This window comes from Panthera onca, chromosome A2, assembly GCF_046562875.1.
Source record: "Panthera onca isolate mPanOnc1 chromosome A2, mPanOnc1 haplotype 2, whole genome shotgun sequence".
NCBI lineage: Eukaryota > Metazoa > Chordata > Mammalia > Carnivora > Felidae > Panthera > Panthera onca.
Window position 1 is genome coordinate 20,324,847 of NC_138340.1, and position 16,332 is coordinate 20,341,178.

The 16,332-nt window shown below is 37.6% G+C and overlaps 1 protein-coding gene across 12 annotated transcripts in view; it reads right to left on the bottom strand.

Annotated features, from left to right (window-relative positions):
• DCAF1 (DDB1 and CUL4 associated factor 1) overlaps positions 1 to 16,332 on the bottom strand; it is an 89,243-nt gene that overhangs the window by 60,274 nt on the left and 12,637 nt on the right. For 10 of the 12 annotated variants that reach the window (XR_013554206.2, XR_013554207.2, XR_013554203.2 and 7 more), the window contains exons 2-5: positions 11,703 to 11,820; positions 6,735 to 6,811; positions 4,538 to 4,611; positions 1,779 to 1,892 (exon numbers count right to left, since the gene is read on the bottom strand). Coding sequence is in view for 6 of the 12 variants with exons in the window: in XM_078443042.1 (XP_078299168.1) it covers positions 1,779 to 1,892; positions 4,538 to 4,611; positions 6,735 to 6,811; positions 11,703 to 11,812 (375 nt within the window). In the remaining 6 variants the exon portion in view is untranslated. Of the gene's footprint in view, positions 1 to 1,778; positions 1,893 to 4,537; positions 4,612 to 6,734; positions 6,812 to 11,702; positions 11,821 to 16,332 lie in introns of those variants that run through there. The other 2 variants (XM_078443044.1, XM_078443047.2) reach the window with 2 other exon arrangements.

Consider the following 16,332-nt stretch of genomic DNA (forward strand, 5'->3'; position numbering starts at 1 on the left):
CTCCCTCTTCCTCTCTGCCCCTCCCCTGGTCACACACATGCTCTCTCTCTCAAAATAAATAAACATTTAATAAAAAATGCATATTAAAATATTTCTGAGAAGTATATAGATGTTTTTGGTCTCCCACAATCATAACTAATTGGAGATTTTTAAAACTTGTCTGTATACAATGTGCAAATCACAACATTAATTACAATGCTATTCTCTAAGATACCTTATGTGATACAATTGCGTAACAATTTCCTTAAAAGTTAAATGATGGGGAACTTGAGTGGCTCAGTCAGTTAAGTGTCCAACTCTTGATCTGCCTCAGGTCATGATCTCACCATTTGTGAATTCAAGCCCCATGTCAGAGTTGTCAGCACAGAGCCTACTTGGGATTCTCTCTCCCTCTCTCTGCCCCTCCCCGCTTGCACACACACTCTCTCAAAAAAAGAAAAATAAACTTTTAAAGAAGTTAAATGAAAATCTATTTCCAGATCTTTCATTTGGTTTCTACATTTAACTACACTAAGACCTCCAGATTGTTTCAGAACATTAAATTTTAATATCTTTGAGAAAAAGAAAATTATGTGACATACCCAATTCACACTGCAAATTCTTAATGCTGAGAACAAAATATCTGTATTACTTCTAAAAACAGAGCAACAAATTTTTGACATTTGAAGTATACACACACACTCACTATCACAGTCACTATCAAATTACCATTTTCTGGTCTTCATAGTACTTATCCTTATTTGAAATTATCAGTTTATTTGTATGTGCCCTCCCAAATACATTATGTGAAATCTTCCATCTTGCTGACAAAAGTATTATCAACACCCACCATAAGACACAGCACAAAACAGATCTTCAAATATTAACAAAATATTAAATACTACCCCCAAAAAATTAAAAATAATAAATACCACAAGAATAGAATGGGTTTCCTCAAAGTAGAAAAGTCCTTCCTCACTAAGGAAGACAACTCATGAAGAATAAGAGTTTGGATAATATCATAAATCCGTTCTAAAACCATACAATCTTAACCAGGGCACCTGGATGGCTCAGTCAGTTAAGCATCTGGCTTCGGCTCAGGTCATGATGTCACGGTTCATGGGTTCAAGCCACACGTCAGGCTCTGCTGACAGCTCAGTCTGGAGACTGTTACAGATTCTGTGTCTCCCTCTCCCTCTGCCCCTCCCGGACTTGTGTTCTATCTCTCTCAAAATAAACATTAAAAAAAAAATTTGGGGGGTGCCTGAGTGGCTCAGTCGGTTAAGCGTCCGACTTCGGCTCAGGTCACGATCTCACAGTCCGTGAGTTCGAGCCCCGCGTCGGGCTCTGTGCTGACAGCTCAGAGCCTGGAGCCTGCTTCAGATTCTGTGTCTCCCTCTCTCTCTGACTCTCCCCCATTCATGCTCTGTCTCTCTCTGTCTCAAAAATAAATAAACATACAATTTTAATAATTGTATATTATTACATACAATTTGTATATTGTATACAATATACAAATAATATACAATTGTATATTATTGTATACAATATAATTGTATATTATTAAATAATAATTTAATAAACATACAATTAACATACAATCTTAAGACTTAAGATATACTATAGCAACTAAGCAGTAAGTACTCATGAAAACAATTACTCTTATATTTTTATTGATTTCTTATATTTCTATAACATATTATTGTCATAAAAATGTGTAACAATTATCTTAACAAAGACAAATCAAACAGATCAACATTCAATTTAAAAATAAAATTACTTTTCTTTTTAGTAAGTACCTTTTCTTGAAAGACAACAGCAGTTTCCAGCCCTGGCATGATGTCCAATAGAAGTCTGCAAGCTGCAGTGTTCAAAGGGGGCTCTCGGCTTGTCATCACATATGCATTCACCAGCTGTAAAAAAACAGAGGAATACTTTTCATCTGAAATTCAACCCAGGCAAATTAATGAAGTCTAATAAACTCAATACATTCCCATCACTTCCCTAAGAGGTATTTAAGAAGATTATACCTAACAATTACTAATTAAACCCTTAATTATTATAACCCACTGAGCCATGATGGGATCATATATTTCTTCTGCAGCTTTAATGTCAAATCCTCCCAAAAGAACAAATCAGCAACCACAGAAATTAAAGCTCAAAGAATATCAAGAAGGGGGGCCTGGGTGGCTCAGTCAGTCAGTTAAGCATCTGACTCCTGATTTCAAATCAGGTCATGATCTCATGGTCCTGAGATGGAGGCAATGTCAGGCTCCAAGCTGGGTATGGAGCCTGCTTAAGATTCTCCCTCTCTCCCTCACCCTCTGCCACTCCCCCACTTGGGCACATGCGCTCTCTCTCAAAAAAGAGTATCCAGAAGAAATCACTCCCTATTCTTTTTTTAACCCCTATTCTTACATACACTTTTTCAGAAGGATAAAGCGGGGCAAGACAACCAACCCCCTCCAGATTCTTGACAGTAGTTAATGAAAAACTTGAATTTTGTACTTCTACTATAAATACATTTAATATTATATACAAATTATAAACATATATAAATGCGTTAATAAAACTTCCTTCTAGGGGCGCCTGGGTGGCTCAGTCGGTTGAGCGTCCGACTTCAGCTCAGGTCACGATCTCGCGGTCCGCGAGTTCGAGCCCCGCGTCGGGCTCTGGGCTGATGGCTCAGAGCCTGGAGCTTGCTTCCGATTCTGTGTCTCCCTCTCTCTCTGCCCCTCCCCCGTTCATGCTGTGTCTCTCTCTGTCTCAAAAATAAATAAACGTTAAAAAAAAAAATTAAAAAAAAAACTTCCTTCTAGTACTCAAATATTATTGAATTTCTACTACTAAGTGGCACTGTATTCCGTGCTGGGTATACAACAGTGAATAAGATGCAGTCCCACCATCAAAGGGTTCATAATCCAACAGAAGTGACAGTTGGAAAAACAAATATCATGAGTATACGATGCTACAGAAGTCTGTAGGAGGTCACACAACCCCTGCAGAGGAATCAGAGAAAGGCTTAGAGGGGGAGGGATTTCAAGCTAGAATGTAAAGGACAAGTAGGAGTAGCTAAGGAAGAGTGGGGAGGAGAGGCGAGACAAAGGGCAAGAATTTAAAATTAAAAAGAACAAAAGCCAGAAAGATTGGGTTTATAAACCGAGGAATTTAAAATTCATCTTGAGGCCAATGGGAAACCACTAATAGATTACAAGCAAGAGGATGCCATGATCACTTTTTGCATTTTAGAAAAATTTCTGGGCTATAAAGTGAAGAATAGGTTGGAAGAGAACAAGACAAGATGAGAAATCAATTAAGAGGTTATTAGGATCACCAAGAGAGAGATGGTAGTGGCTAAACTAAGGTCTGGCAACAAGGACATAAAGAAATGGAGGGATTTATGAAGTTAAATGAAAAGGAATGATAAGACCTGTAAGTTTAACTGAATAAGGAACTTGGAAAAATAAAGTTGTCTAGCTGGCTAGACAAGGACATCATTACTGAGCTAGAGAACAAGAGAAACAGACTATACAGCACACAATTAGACAGGTGGAATTCAAGGTGCCTGTGGGGAATATCCAAGTGGGGATATCTAGAGGACAGCTCAACATTTCCAGAGAAGCAGAGAAGAGACACTGGTGATCAAGAAATAAATTGGAGTTAATACAATACAGAAAATAATAGTTAATACAGTACAGATAATAATAATAGTACTTACTGAGCCCTCATGTACCAAGTTCTGTGCTAAGCACTTTTTTTTTTTTTTTTTTTAGCATATGTGCTGCCTAAGCGAGCACGGCACTTTTCATGACTCATTTCATTCAAAGGTTACAAAAATATTTTAAAAGGGAAGATCATCCCTATTTTATAGATTAGGAAAATAAAGCTTGGAGAAAATGAAGTTTGGAGAGGCTTAAGTTGCCTCAAGATCAAACTGTCAGTGAACAGTGAAGTTCCATTTAAACCCAAAACATGGACCCCAAAGCCCATGCTCTCAAGGATCATGCAATTCGGCCTCCAAAAACAAACCTAACAGCTACAACTTACCGAATAATTACTATCTCAGGCCCTGTGAATGCTATATATATTCCCCCCACCTCATTTATTTCTCAACAGCCCTGAGTTAGAGAAGGTACTTTTGTCTCCCTCCACATGCCCAATGCACACACCACAGTGTCAGTGCAGAATCATGCCTCATACATACATCACTCTGAGTTTTCTATTCAGAAATTCAAGAAAACGTCTATATTCCCAAACTCAAAATCATCTTGCCCTAGGATGAGTACAGATGCCTTGGGAGTCCTTGCCATATTCAAACAATGAAAATACACACCAAAGAGAAAACACCTTGGCCATGACCAGGACTTTGGTAAGAAAGAAATCCATGACGACTCTTAGCTTGTTGAACCAATACCAAACAAACAAACAAACAAACAAAATCTACCCACACTATTCCCAACTTTGTCAAGACCTCAAGAGAAAACAAACTATTTACAAACAATAAAGGTATAGCATCCACTGATGATAATCTCTGGAGAAAAGTAAGAAGCAAACCTACTGCATTCATGAAATCATCATTCTTGAAGAGTATTCTCAGCAAGTGGCCCAGCATACACTCTGGATCAGCTCGACCTACCAAAAGAAGAGGGGAGGAACAAACAAAGGAATGAGTAAGTCATCCCAGTCAAGCAACTCAGACCTCTGGAAAGGCACCTGGGTTATTACAAGTACCATTAAAATGCCAGCAAAAATAAACAGAAAGAAAAACTTTTTTGATGAATCAGATTTCATAAGAAACATTCTCTAAAATTAAAAGTGACAATATAAAAACTTGAGACACTGCTCTCTAACTTTCCCATCTCCCAGCACATTGCCTACACAGCCATGCCAAACTAAATAAATGTGCAGTAGACCCAGACCAGCATTACTAAGAGTACACAAGGTCTAAAAAAGAATCATAAAGGAGCCTAAGAGAAAGAAAACCCCTGATTTCCCAGCCAGATTTAGGTAGGAAGCACTTCTTTTGATGGGTGGCCTGGAGGAAGTAAGACTCCAAATCTAATCTCTTTTTCAACTATATACCAAGAGTAGCAGAAATGCATCCTCAAACCTGTAATGATATTCCAGGTTGTAGGGGTAGGCACAGGAAGGGAATCCCACTAAGTAATACCAACTCTAAAGATATGATAAGTTTGGCCATCTTAACTTCTCAGCTCCTGGGGAAAGAAAGGCCAGGAACCTAGAATCTACTCAATACAGGTAAAAGAAGTAATGATTGGTAGAATTATTGGTTTTTAAAACAGATACCATCTATTTTAATTTTCCTTTAAGATCATTAGAGTGGCAAATTTAGTCAAACTCAAAATACAATTTAGGATAAAGAGAAGATGTGAGCCACTGCTATGAAGTTTCTACCAAGCTATAATCAGTATTCCAAGGTAAACCACAAAAAGAAAAGTTACAGAATGGTATCATAAAAACTAGATGAAGACCTCAGATTACCTTTCTCTCTTAATAAATGACAAAACTGGCATCCTCATTTTTATTAATAGAAATTATACCTAATAACATAAGAGGTAGGGGGGAAAAAAACTGTCTTTAAAATTTTCTCCTGAAAAGCGTATCAATCATCATTCTGTCTCTCCCTTCTTCATACCATTTCATCCTTTCCAAGGCCTTTCCAAGGTCACTAAGCATGATCATCTCTCTTTTAATTCTTTTCATAACCCCATAAGTTAACTTAGTTTCTTCTCTCACATTCACATTTATACTTATGCTCTGATTGCCTCACTGAAGATAAGAGTTAAATAGGTGAATAGTTCTCCAAAGTCACAAGTGAGGATGTCTAGGACAAGAGCAACAGGTAACATCACATAAATAACTAGACACTCAATTTGAAATGCCTAGCTTACTTATATTTGAGAACAAAAGTCTAGGAAATAGAAATAAACCCTGTACCATTCAGGTATATATACAATGTTCTTATTTTTACAAGTCCCACTCATTCTTATCTCTCTCCGCACATACAGTATCTCTTTTTTCCACAAAGGACTGCTTCTCACTTCACACAGAGAAAGTTTGATTTAAGCTTTCCCACTGGTACTCTTAGAGAAGACATAAAATGGCAAAGTCTCAAGTCTCATATAGTTCTGTATCATACCAAATTCTATGCCAAAGCAGACTGGATTGTCATGGTTCTAATTAGCCCAAAATAAAACCAAATTAACATGAAATGGCATACTTCAGCTGCTGAGATACTAAAGCAGACATCAAGAACCCTATTTATTATTCAAGGTTCCAAGTATCCGTTTCATAACTAAAAGGAAGGCACTGAATGTATTCAACTACATTTCCTCAGAGTAAAAGGGTAATTATCCCTTTTATTTCTTCAAAGAATCCAAGTTCATAACTGTTTCAAACTTGTTTGAAAAATTAAAGCACAGAGAATAATCTCTTCTGTGTTAAAAGTCAGAAAGGGAGAACATTTTCCTCTTTTTAAGTAATCCTATCAATGGAGTCAATAAGGTACACCTACATAATTTAGCTCCTTAGTTATCCTCTATTTGATATGTAAATATTACAAAAATTTCAATTTTTCTAGAAATTTATTTTTCCTTACTACCTCACCTTGAACAATATTTTAACAATTAGATGGTCTTAAAACTTAGCATGAAAGATGCTATTTCAATTTTCCTATTAAGCTATCTTCTTTTGTAAGAAAATTAGAACCAGGCTTAAGAGAACACAGGTCTCACCAGGATGTCGGTCATCAAATGGGTCTGGATCCCCCTTACGATATTCTTCAGTTTCTTTTTCAATCAATTCAGACATCCTAGCACAAAGGGAAGACAGGGTCAACTCTAGACAAGCATACAAAAAAAAAATGTACTACCACCTACTATAGTCAATTCAACAAAGTGTAAAATAAAAGTAAAAAGTGAGAAAAAAGATATTTTCCTAATGAACACAGAGATCTAAATAAAACAATGAACACTCCCAAACTCATTCTTCTCTCCACTTTCCTGTCTCAAAAAATTGGACTACCATCCCCTCAAGGAGCCAAAAACCTAGGAGTCATCGTTAAAACCTTCCCTTTCTCCTCACTCCCACAACAATTCTTTTTGGCACTACCTACACAGGTATCTCCTGACTTCATTTTTTTTTTTTTAAGTTTTGTTTATTTTGAGACAGAAAGAGCGCAAGCAGGGGAGGGGCAGAGAGAATCCCAAGTAAGTTCCACGCTGTCAGCATGGAGCCTGACACAGAGCTCAAACTCAAGAACCATGAGATCATGACCTGAGCCAAAATCAAGAGTCAGGCACTTAACCAACTGAGCCACCCAGCGACCCTCAATCATTTCTTTAAATCTTGACCATTCCTATCCCTGCCCAGAACACCATCATCAAATGCCTGAACCACCTGCGACAGCCTTTTCTCCAAACTTCTTGCTTCAATGTTTGACAATTCATTCTCCAACTTCCAGCAACTTACCACAATAACTTCAATTAAATCCAAGTATGACCATGGCTTATACTAACCCAGCCTCTGTTGGCATCTCTGACTTCTACTCTCCATTCCAGTTTAATAAGCTTCAGTCACATGGTCTTCTCTGCTCTTCAGAGAGTTCACAATTGTTTCAGGGCCCTAAGTGCTGTTACTTCAGCTTGTGACATTTTCCCCCCACCCCCACTCCTAAGCTCCCACCCATATCCCAAGCAATCACTCATCTGCTTTCTATCATCACAGATTAGTTTTGCCTGTACTAGAATTTAATATAAATGGAATTGTTTACACTATTTTTATGACTGGCTACTTTAGCTCAGCATATTTTGCGTGATCCACGTTATTTGTTACATGTATCATTAGTCTTTTTTTATTCATGCCTTCTTTTTGAAATAAGAAAAATCACATTTTGAATACTCTAAGACTGATATTTTAACCTATTATAATGACAATCAAATACAAGGTTTTCACACTCTCCAGTATCTGTCATGCTCTGTCCTAACTCAAACTCTCCTATATGCTTTATGTCTACAAAACCATACTTCCTAGTCTTAAGTTAAGCAACCTGCAAAAACTCTTGCCCATTCTGGTATATTTTTCCCCAGTAAGTCTCGAAAGTATTTCTACTTTTTCTACCCTTCCCTTTAAACTCTGAGAATTATCTTTGCCACAAAGGGCTGTGACATAAAATGTTTAGAATTACATACCGTAAGATCTACTAGTATCTTCAGTTGAAACTAAGCAATACAGCACAGAAATTAAAAACATGGATTCTGGAGCCAGATGGCTAAGGTTCAAATCATACCTTTTCCACTGTGTGTGACTTTGATCAAGTTATTTAACCTTTCTGTGCCTCATCCGTAAGATGAGGGGAATAGTCCCTACCTTAGAGAGTTTCCTTGAGGTTTAAGGTAATATATGTACTCTGCTTTGAACAAAACCTTACACGTGAGAGCTAGTTAAGTGTGGTTACAATGAAAACTAAGAATCGAAAAAAAACAAACAGAAAAACAATTTAAGGTAGATTTGACTGGGATGGGGCAGGAAGGAGTCTTATGGAGGTAGTACTCAAGTTCTTTAATGTGATATAGATGATAGTTTTGCAAGTAAAGAATCCATCAAGCAGAGTACTGTACAGTACATGTCTCAATGATATGAAAAAACAAACCGTAGAACTTGGGTAACGCTCACATAGCTTGGCCCAATTCCAGTCTCTTTTCACAGAATCAAGTCAAAGATTTGACTATAATAAATAAAAAAACATAAATAGTAAATAAAAAGTCTAAGATAAAAAAACATATTTTTCTTAGGAAAATTGCCAGAAAAGTAGTGAAAGTTGTGGCAAATAAAAGAAGAGGCAAGCCTGAAATTCATTTGCTGTTCATGGAATATACCAAAACACCCAAAACATGCAGTCAGTTGAGGTGGGGATAAAGAAGAGACCACAGACATGTGAAAGAACTTCAGGAAATATCCAGTGAACTACCACACCCACAATTTGGATGACGGGAATTGCCCATTTCAAAAATACTGGACTTTTAACACATCCTACTAGCTCTTAAACCTGTCTAACGTTGAATATCCTTAAAGATCTTGCTCCATGTAACTTTATTTTCCACTCCTACCTTACATTCGCCCTTCACTATGATAGAGGGCCCTTTCCTCACTGCCACAAAAACATGCCCCACACCTTTTGGGATGAGCACTGGGTGTTATATGGAAACCAATTTGACAATAAACTTCATATATTGGAAAAATAAATAAATAAATAAATAAATAAATAAATAAAAATTTAAAAAGAAAATGCCCCAGTTCCTTCTCCCCTCGATGCTTTTTCTAGTCACATTTTTCACTTTTCCTAGAAAACCTTCTTTCTCTGCTTCTCATCAAGCTATATCCATCATCTTTCAATTCCCTATTCCAAAAAACCTTTACCACAGGAATTAGGAGTTAAAACCCAAAATTCTAAGCTTAGGTCTCCACTGTCTGGCTGTCTTTTGCAAGCAGCTCCAAGGAAGGGTGCCATTTAACAAGGCAGCTCTAAGTGATACTTTTAGTGACAAATGAGGAAACTGAGGTTCAGGGAAGTGTCTGATAGTTGCAACACACAAAAGGTCCTCAAATATTTGCTGAGTGAATAAAAGAAACTGACTCATTAACATTCTTTCCATACTCATAACCATTGCAATATTAAGGAACCATACTGCCCAATTTAACACTTCATTAGATATTAATCTGTACTACTACTCATTGTTTTGTATCTGCTAGTTGCCCCCCAGATGGTGATCTCCTTGAAGACAGAGCCCCTCTAGGCTTTGCACTACTGAATATCACAGCACAGTGACTACGTAGAGGGTCAAATATGATCATGAATGTGAAATATTCTTCAAAATAAAACATTGAGTATCTTTAGTATATGTACTCAATAAATACTTTTTCCAATTAGGTGAAACTACCACTAACATTATTATCCCTATTTATGACTCTCTTCTTTTAGTTTCAGCAATAGTTCATATTTTAACTGCACAATACTTAGACTCTTTAATTCACTGTGGCTGCATTTCAAGTATCTTGTGATGAGTAGTTCTTAATCTCCAATGTCTCTACAAATTAAAATCCACTTTCCACCAGTCAGTAATAATCCTGTTCCTAAAAAAAAAATAAACTGCACTTTTCACATGTTCCCCATGTATCAACAGCAACAAAGCATTTATCCCTATTTAAACTTTCAAAAGATCATAGTTCTTTTTATTCCTATAGAATACATCATTGCATAAACAAAAAGCTTTTTTCTCTGCTGTATCAAAGATTAGATGTTAAAGATCCCCATGTTCCAGTGACCTCCTCTTTAGAAAAACCATGGGCATCCCTCTCCAGCCTGTATTTTTCATTCTCCTGTTTAATACAATCATTTAGTAAAATTATGTCCCACATAGTTACTATGTACCAGGCATGCAAATGTCATTGTCCAAGAAGACACCAATAAAAAAGGTGTAGTACCTGTCTTTAAAAAAATTACAATTTAGTAAAGTGACACATGAAAAAAAAAAAAAAAGAATTATAGTACAATGTGATTAGAGTTAAAATGAGGGGAATTATACCACATTTTATATGTGTGTGTATATGTGCATATACATGCATACATATATATGAATGACAGAAGTATTAAAAAAGAAAAAAAGGAGTGCCCAAACTTACCTGGGAATGTCAAAGTCAGAGAAGGTTTTACAGACATGATTCTCAAAACTGATTTTTTGCCAGGCAGACAGACATACCAAAGAAAGGCATTTCAGGCTAAAGGAACACAGACATTAGAAAATACCATACTATTCCTTACTGAAAGAGACTAATACTATGAGGCAGAAAAGGGAAGCGGGGGCCAAATCATAAATGGCTTCCTAGACTACTCTACAAAGTTTATATTTTATTCTGTAGGAAAAATGGAGTCAGAGAAGAATTACAATCAAAGACATAAAAATCAGATTTGTGTTTAGAAAGAGGACTCTTTCAGCCAATAGAAGGATGTATTGGAGGAGGGTAAACTGGATATGGAGAGAAAATTCACACTGCCTAAGAGGCCAATCAAGACATGATCAGTATCTAATGAACAAAGTGGTAAGGGGGAATAGGGAAGAAGAAGAAAAAGCAGAAATCCTGCTTGGGGGCTAAACTGTACTAGAGAGGAATACACTGGGGAGATGGTTTTCAGGTTTTTAGTTTGAAACTATGTACAGCAAGCAGGGAGTACAAAAGCACAAACTGTGAAAGAAGGCGGAGGCAGGATGAATATGATAAGCTCTATTGTAGACATGGTATGTTTCAGGTGTCTGCAAATAGCCAGGTAAAGATGGGTACACCAAGCAGCTGAGAAAAGGGTCTGAAATTTTTAAAAAGAGGAGTCTGAAGCAGAAATAGAGATTTTAAACTGAACCTAGGAATAATGTTTTAAATCATGGACAGGAACAAAACTAGGTAGAATATTCAGGGTGAAGAGAAAAGAGAACCACTAACAAAACCCTAGGATTGAAACACAGACAAGACAAGAACCTAAGAAAGAGAATAAGAACTAACAGCCTCAAAGGAAAAGTAAGAAATGTAAGAGCTTCAAGAAGTAGTGAGACAAAGACGGATTTAGAATTCACATTCAAGATAAAAATGTTCGCCTACTCTCCAATTTTTCCTTTTTAAATGAATTTTTAAAAATATATAATTGTTTATACCTGGTAAGGATAGGTACCATGTCCTGCCCACTGCCATGTTCCTTTTCCCACTGCTCCAGCAGGGTAGTGAGCTCAGCTTTGGAGTCCACATGCACCGCTACTGTAGTCATGGCTTGGCCTAAGGAATCAAAAATATAAGTAAATAACACATGAACACAGGCAAATAAACTGGACATACTTCCTACAGTGATAAAGGAGGAGAAAAGGGATGAGCGAGCAACAAAAACTTAACTCTGAGACCCCCCCCTCAGATAATTTCATTTGTGGTACAGTGGGAAACCCAGCACTGGGAGCCGGAATACTCTTCAAGTCCTTTCACCCCCTCCCAACCTCGGTTTGCTTAACTGTCAAATGACACAAACTGGATGAAAACTGTGATTCTTACCTTTCTAGGATCAGGAACCCCTTTTGAGAATCAGACAAAAAGCTGGGATCCCTTTCTCTCCTCAAAAATGCATACGTCTACATACCACACATACAAAAATCCCTTGACTTAGATCTCTGAGGACCAAAATTCTGAAGCTACATATTTTGAGAGAGAACGAGAGAGAGAGCACGTGTGCACAAGCAGAGGAGGGTCACACACACACACACAGAGAGAGAGAGAGAGAGAGAGAGAGAGAGAGAGAGAATATCCCAAGCAAACTCCATACTATCAGCACAGACTCCAATGCAGGGCTCAATCTCGTGAACCATGAGATCATGACCTGAGCTGAAATCAAGAGTCAGACACTTAACCGACTAAGCCACCCACCCAGGGTCCCTGAAGCCTTTTTTTTTTTTTTTTTTTTTTTAATAGAAAATGTAGCAAAAACCACTCCCCAAAATATTTTGCTCTCGTAAATCTTTGGGGGAAAGTTCTATGAAAGATAAATAATATATTCCTGTCAATTCTTAACAAAAGGCCAAGAACTAAAGTGGATCATTACCAACATGAAAGTTGAGGAGCATTATAAACCCATTTATCCTTCAGGCTTCCTAACCTCTCTCACAGCTGATTTCCTAGGAAGAGCATGAGAGGATGGAAAGAAGGAGAGAAGTTGCTAGGTTGAGTGGTCAGTCCACGGATACAGAGGGACAGGGAGCTGAGACAAGCTTTGAAGGAGATGCCATGAGACATCCACATGAGGAAGAGAAGTTTATTTATAAGGGGCTCCAAAAGGGATAAATAAGACTCAAATGTTTAGATGGCTTACAGACCAACTTCTTTGCCAAAGTAGTCTTAAGATCAAACTGTCAGACTTTCCCTGCAAAATTTGTTTTCACAGAAATAGCAACCACTCCATAAAAACACTTTAACACTAGAAAGGGATTACTATCTGATCTAGAATTATTAACTCTTCTAAAGATATCTACCATAAGACCAAAGGAAATACATGTGAAAAATACCACCAACTGTCTAGAATGTAAATATTTGTGGAGCACCTGGCTTGCTCAGTCAGAGGAGCATGCACATCTTGATTTCAGGGTCATGAGTTCAAGCCCCACGTTGGGTGCAGAGATTACTTAAATAAATTAAAAAAAAAAAAAAAAACTTTAAAAAATAAAATAAAATGTAAATATTCGTGTTTTAATAAAGTAGAGGCACTTCTAACAGTACACTGTGATTCATGTCACCAAAGGAAACTATTTCCAAATAATTTTTTAAAGTCTTCTTTTCTGCAGAGAAGAATCCACATTTTTATTGTTTTAACTTTTTTATTTTTTCTTGAGAGAGAGCATGAACGGATGAGGGGCAGAGGAAGGGAGAGAGAGAATCCCAAGCAGGCTCCAGGCTGTGAGCACAGAGCCCAAAATGAGACTTGATCTCACAAACCACAAGATCATGACCTGAGTTCAAGTCAGCTTAACTGCCTGAGCCACCCAGGAACCCCCAAGAATCCACATTTTTAGCCTCTCTAGCCAGAGTCACAAAAAAGGAAATACTGCAGGTGTGACTAATACAGACCTCTGATTTTAACTTGAGAAAACCCAGGTTGTATTTTTCAGTCACCATGGACTATGCATTTTTTAAAATAACTGTATTTGGAATAATTTTAGATTCATAAAAAAATTGCAAAGGTAGTAGAGAGAATTCAAATATACCCCTCATCCAGTTCAGTTTCCCCTAATGCACCATATTAGTTTATAGCAGCACAATATCAAAATTAAGAAACCCAACATTGAGGGGCATGTGAGTGGTTCAACTGGTTAAGCATCAGAGACTCTCAGTTCTATGCATTGGCATATATGTCTATCTTAATGCCAGCAGCACAGTGTTTTAATCACTGTAGCTTTGTAGTAAGTTTTGAAATAAGTGTGAGGGGCACCTGGGTGGTTCTGCTTGTTGAGCATCTGACTCTTGATTTCAGCTCAGGTCATGATCCCAGGTTGTGGTATCGAGCCCCACTTTGGGCTCCACACTAAGCATGGCGACTGCTTAAGATTCTCTCTCTTCCTCTCCCTGGTTCGCGTTGGAAGGAAGGAAGGAAGGAAGGAAGGAAGGAAGGAAGGAGAAGAAAGAAAGAAAGAAAGAAAGAAAGAAAGAAAGAAAGAAAGAAAGAAAGAAAGAAAAGAGAAAGAAAGACCCAACATTGATACTTTATCATTAAATAAACTCAACTTAATTCAGATTTCACCAGGTTTTCCATCCATGTCCTTTTTCTGTTCCAAGATCTCATCCAGGATACCATGTAGCACTTAGTTGTCATGTCTCCCTAGTGTACTCTGGTCTACAAGAGTTTTTGAGTTGTTTCTTGTTTTTTCAGGACCTTCACAATCTTGAGGAATACTAGCACTAGGAGTTGGGGGGGGGGGGGGCACAATAATTTAAGCCAATTTTTTTAGACAGTAAAATTTTATGATGAAGATCTAGAAACCGGGCAAAGCAGTAACAGCAAAATTAATCTCTTAAGACACATCCCAAAAGTGTTAAAAAAAAAAGATGGCTTTCCTGGTGAACTCTAATAAACACTTAAAGAAAATTAACATCAATCCTCAAATCCTTTCACAACACAGAAGAGAAAGGACACTTGCTAATCTATTCCATGAAGCCAGCATTACCCTTATGCCAAAACCATATAAAGCCATCACAAGAAAACTACAAATATCTTTCATCAATACAGATGCAAAAACCCTCAACAAAATACTAGCAAGCTGAACACAGCAACATGTTAACAGAATTACAGATCATGACCATGTGGGATTTATCCTAGGAATGCAAAAGTGGTTCAACATACAAAAATCAATGTAATATATTAATAGGATGAAAAAAAAGAACGCATGCTCATCTCATTAACAGAGAAAAAAAAATCTGATAAAATCCATTACCCTTTTGTGAAAAAAGAAAAAGTAAACAAACTCAAACTGGGAACAGAAAAGAACTTCCTCAACATGGTAAAGGGTATTTAAAAAACCCACAGAAGGGCACCTGGGTGGCTCAGTCAGTTAAGCATTCGACTCTTGATTTCAGCTCAGGTCATGATCTCATGGTTCGTGAGTTTGAACTCCATGTCTGGCTCTGCGTGGACAGGGATTCTTGAGATTCTCACGGTCTCTCCCTCTCTTTCTCTGCCCCTCCCCCACTCACACTCTCCCTCAAAATAAATAAACTTAAAAAAAAAAAAAAAAAACCCACAGGTAACATTACACTCAATGGTGAGAATGAAAGCTTTCTCCCTAAAAATCACAAAAAAAGACAAGGATGCCTGCTTTCACACTTATATTAAACACTGTACTGGAGTTCTAGCCAGAGCAATTAAATAAGAAAAAGAAAGAAAAAGCATCCAAGTTGGAAAAGAAGTAAAACTATCCTTACTCACAGGTAACATAATCTATATATAGAAAATCCTAGAGAATTCACAAAAAAAACGCTAATTAACAAATTTTAGGAACGTTACAGAGTACAAGATCAACACAAAGAATCAGTTGTACTGCTACATGCCAGCAACAAACAATCCAAATATGAAATTTAGAAAATAATTTTGGGGCACCTAGGTTGACTCAGCTGAGCATCTGACACTTCATTTCAGTCATTTCAGTCAGGTCATGATCCCAGAGTCGTGGAATAGAGCCAAATTCCCTCTTGGGGCACCTGGGTGGCTCAGTCAGTTAAGCATCTGATTTCAGCTCAGGTCATGATATTGTGACTCATGAGTTAGAGCCCTACATCGGGCTCTCTGCTGTTAGCATGGAGCCCGCTTTGGGATCCTCTGTCCCACTCTCTCTGCCCTCCCCCACTTGCTTTCTTTCTCTCAAAAATGAATAAACATTTTTTAAGTTTCATTTATAATAGCACCAAAAATAACAAAATATTAAGGAGTAAGTTTAACTCCAAAAAGCACAAGATTTATACACTGAAAACTACAACATATTGCTGGAATAAATTAGAGAAGACTTGGGGGCGCCTGGGTGGCGCAGTCGGTTGAGCGTCCGACTTCAGCCAGGTCACGATCTCGCGGTCCGTGAGTTCGAGCCCCGCGTCGGGCTCTGGGCTGATGGCTCGGAGCCTGGAGCCTGTTTCCGATTCTGTGTCTCCCTCTCTCTCTGCCCCTCCCCCGTTCATGCTCTGTCTCTCTCTGTCCCAAAAATAAATAAAAAACGTTGAAAAAAAAAAAATTAGAGAAGACTTAAATACATGAAAAGACACCTT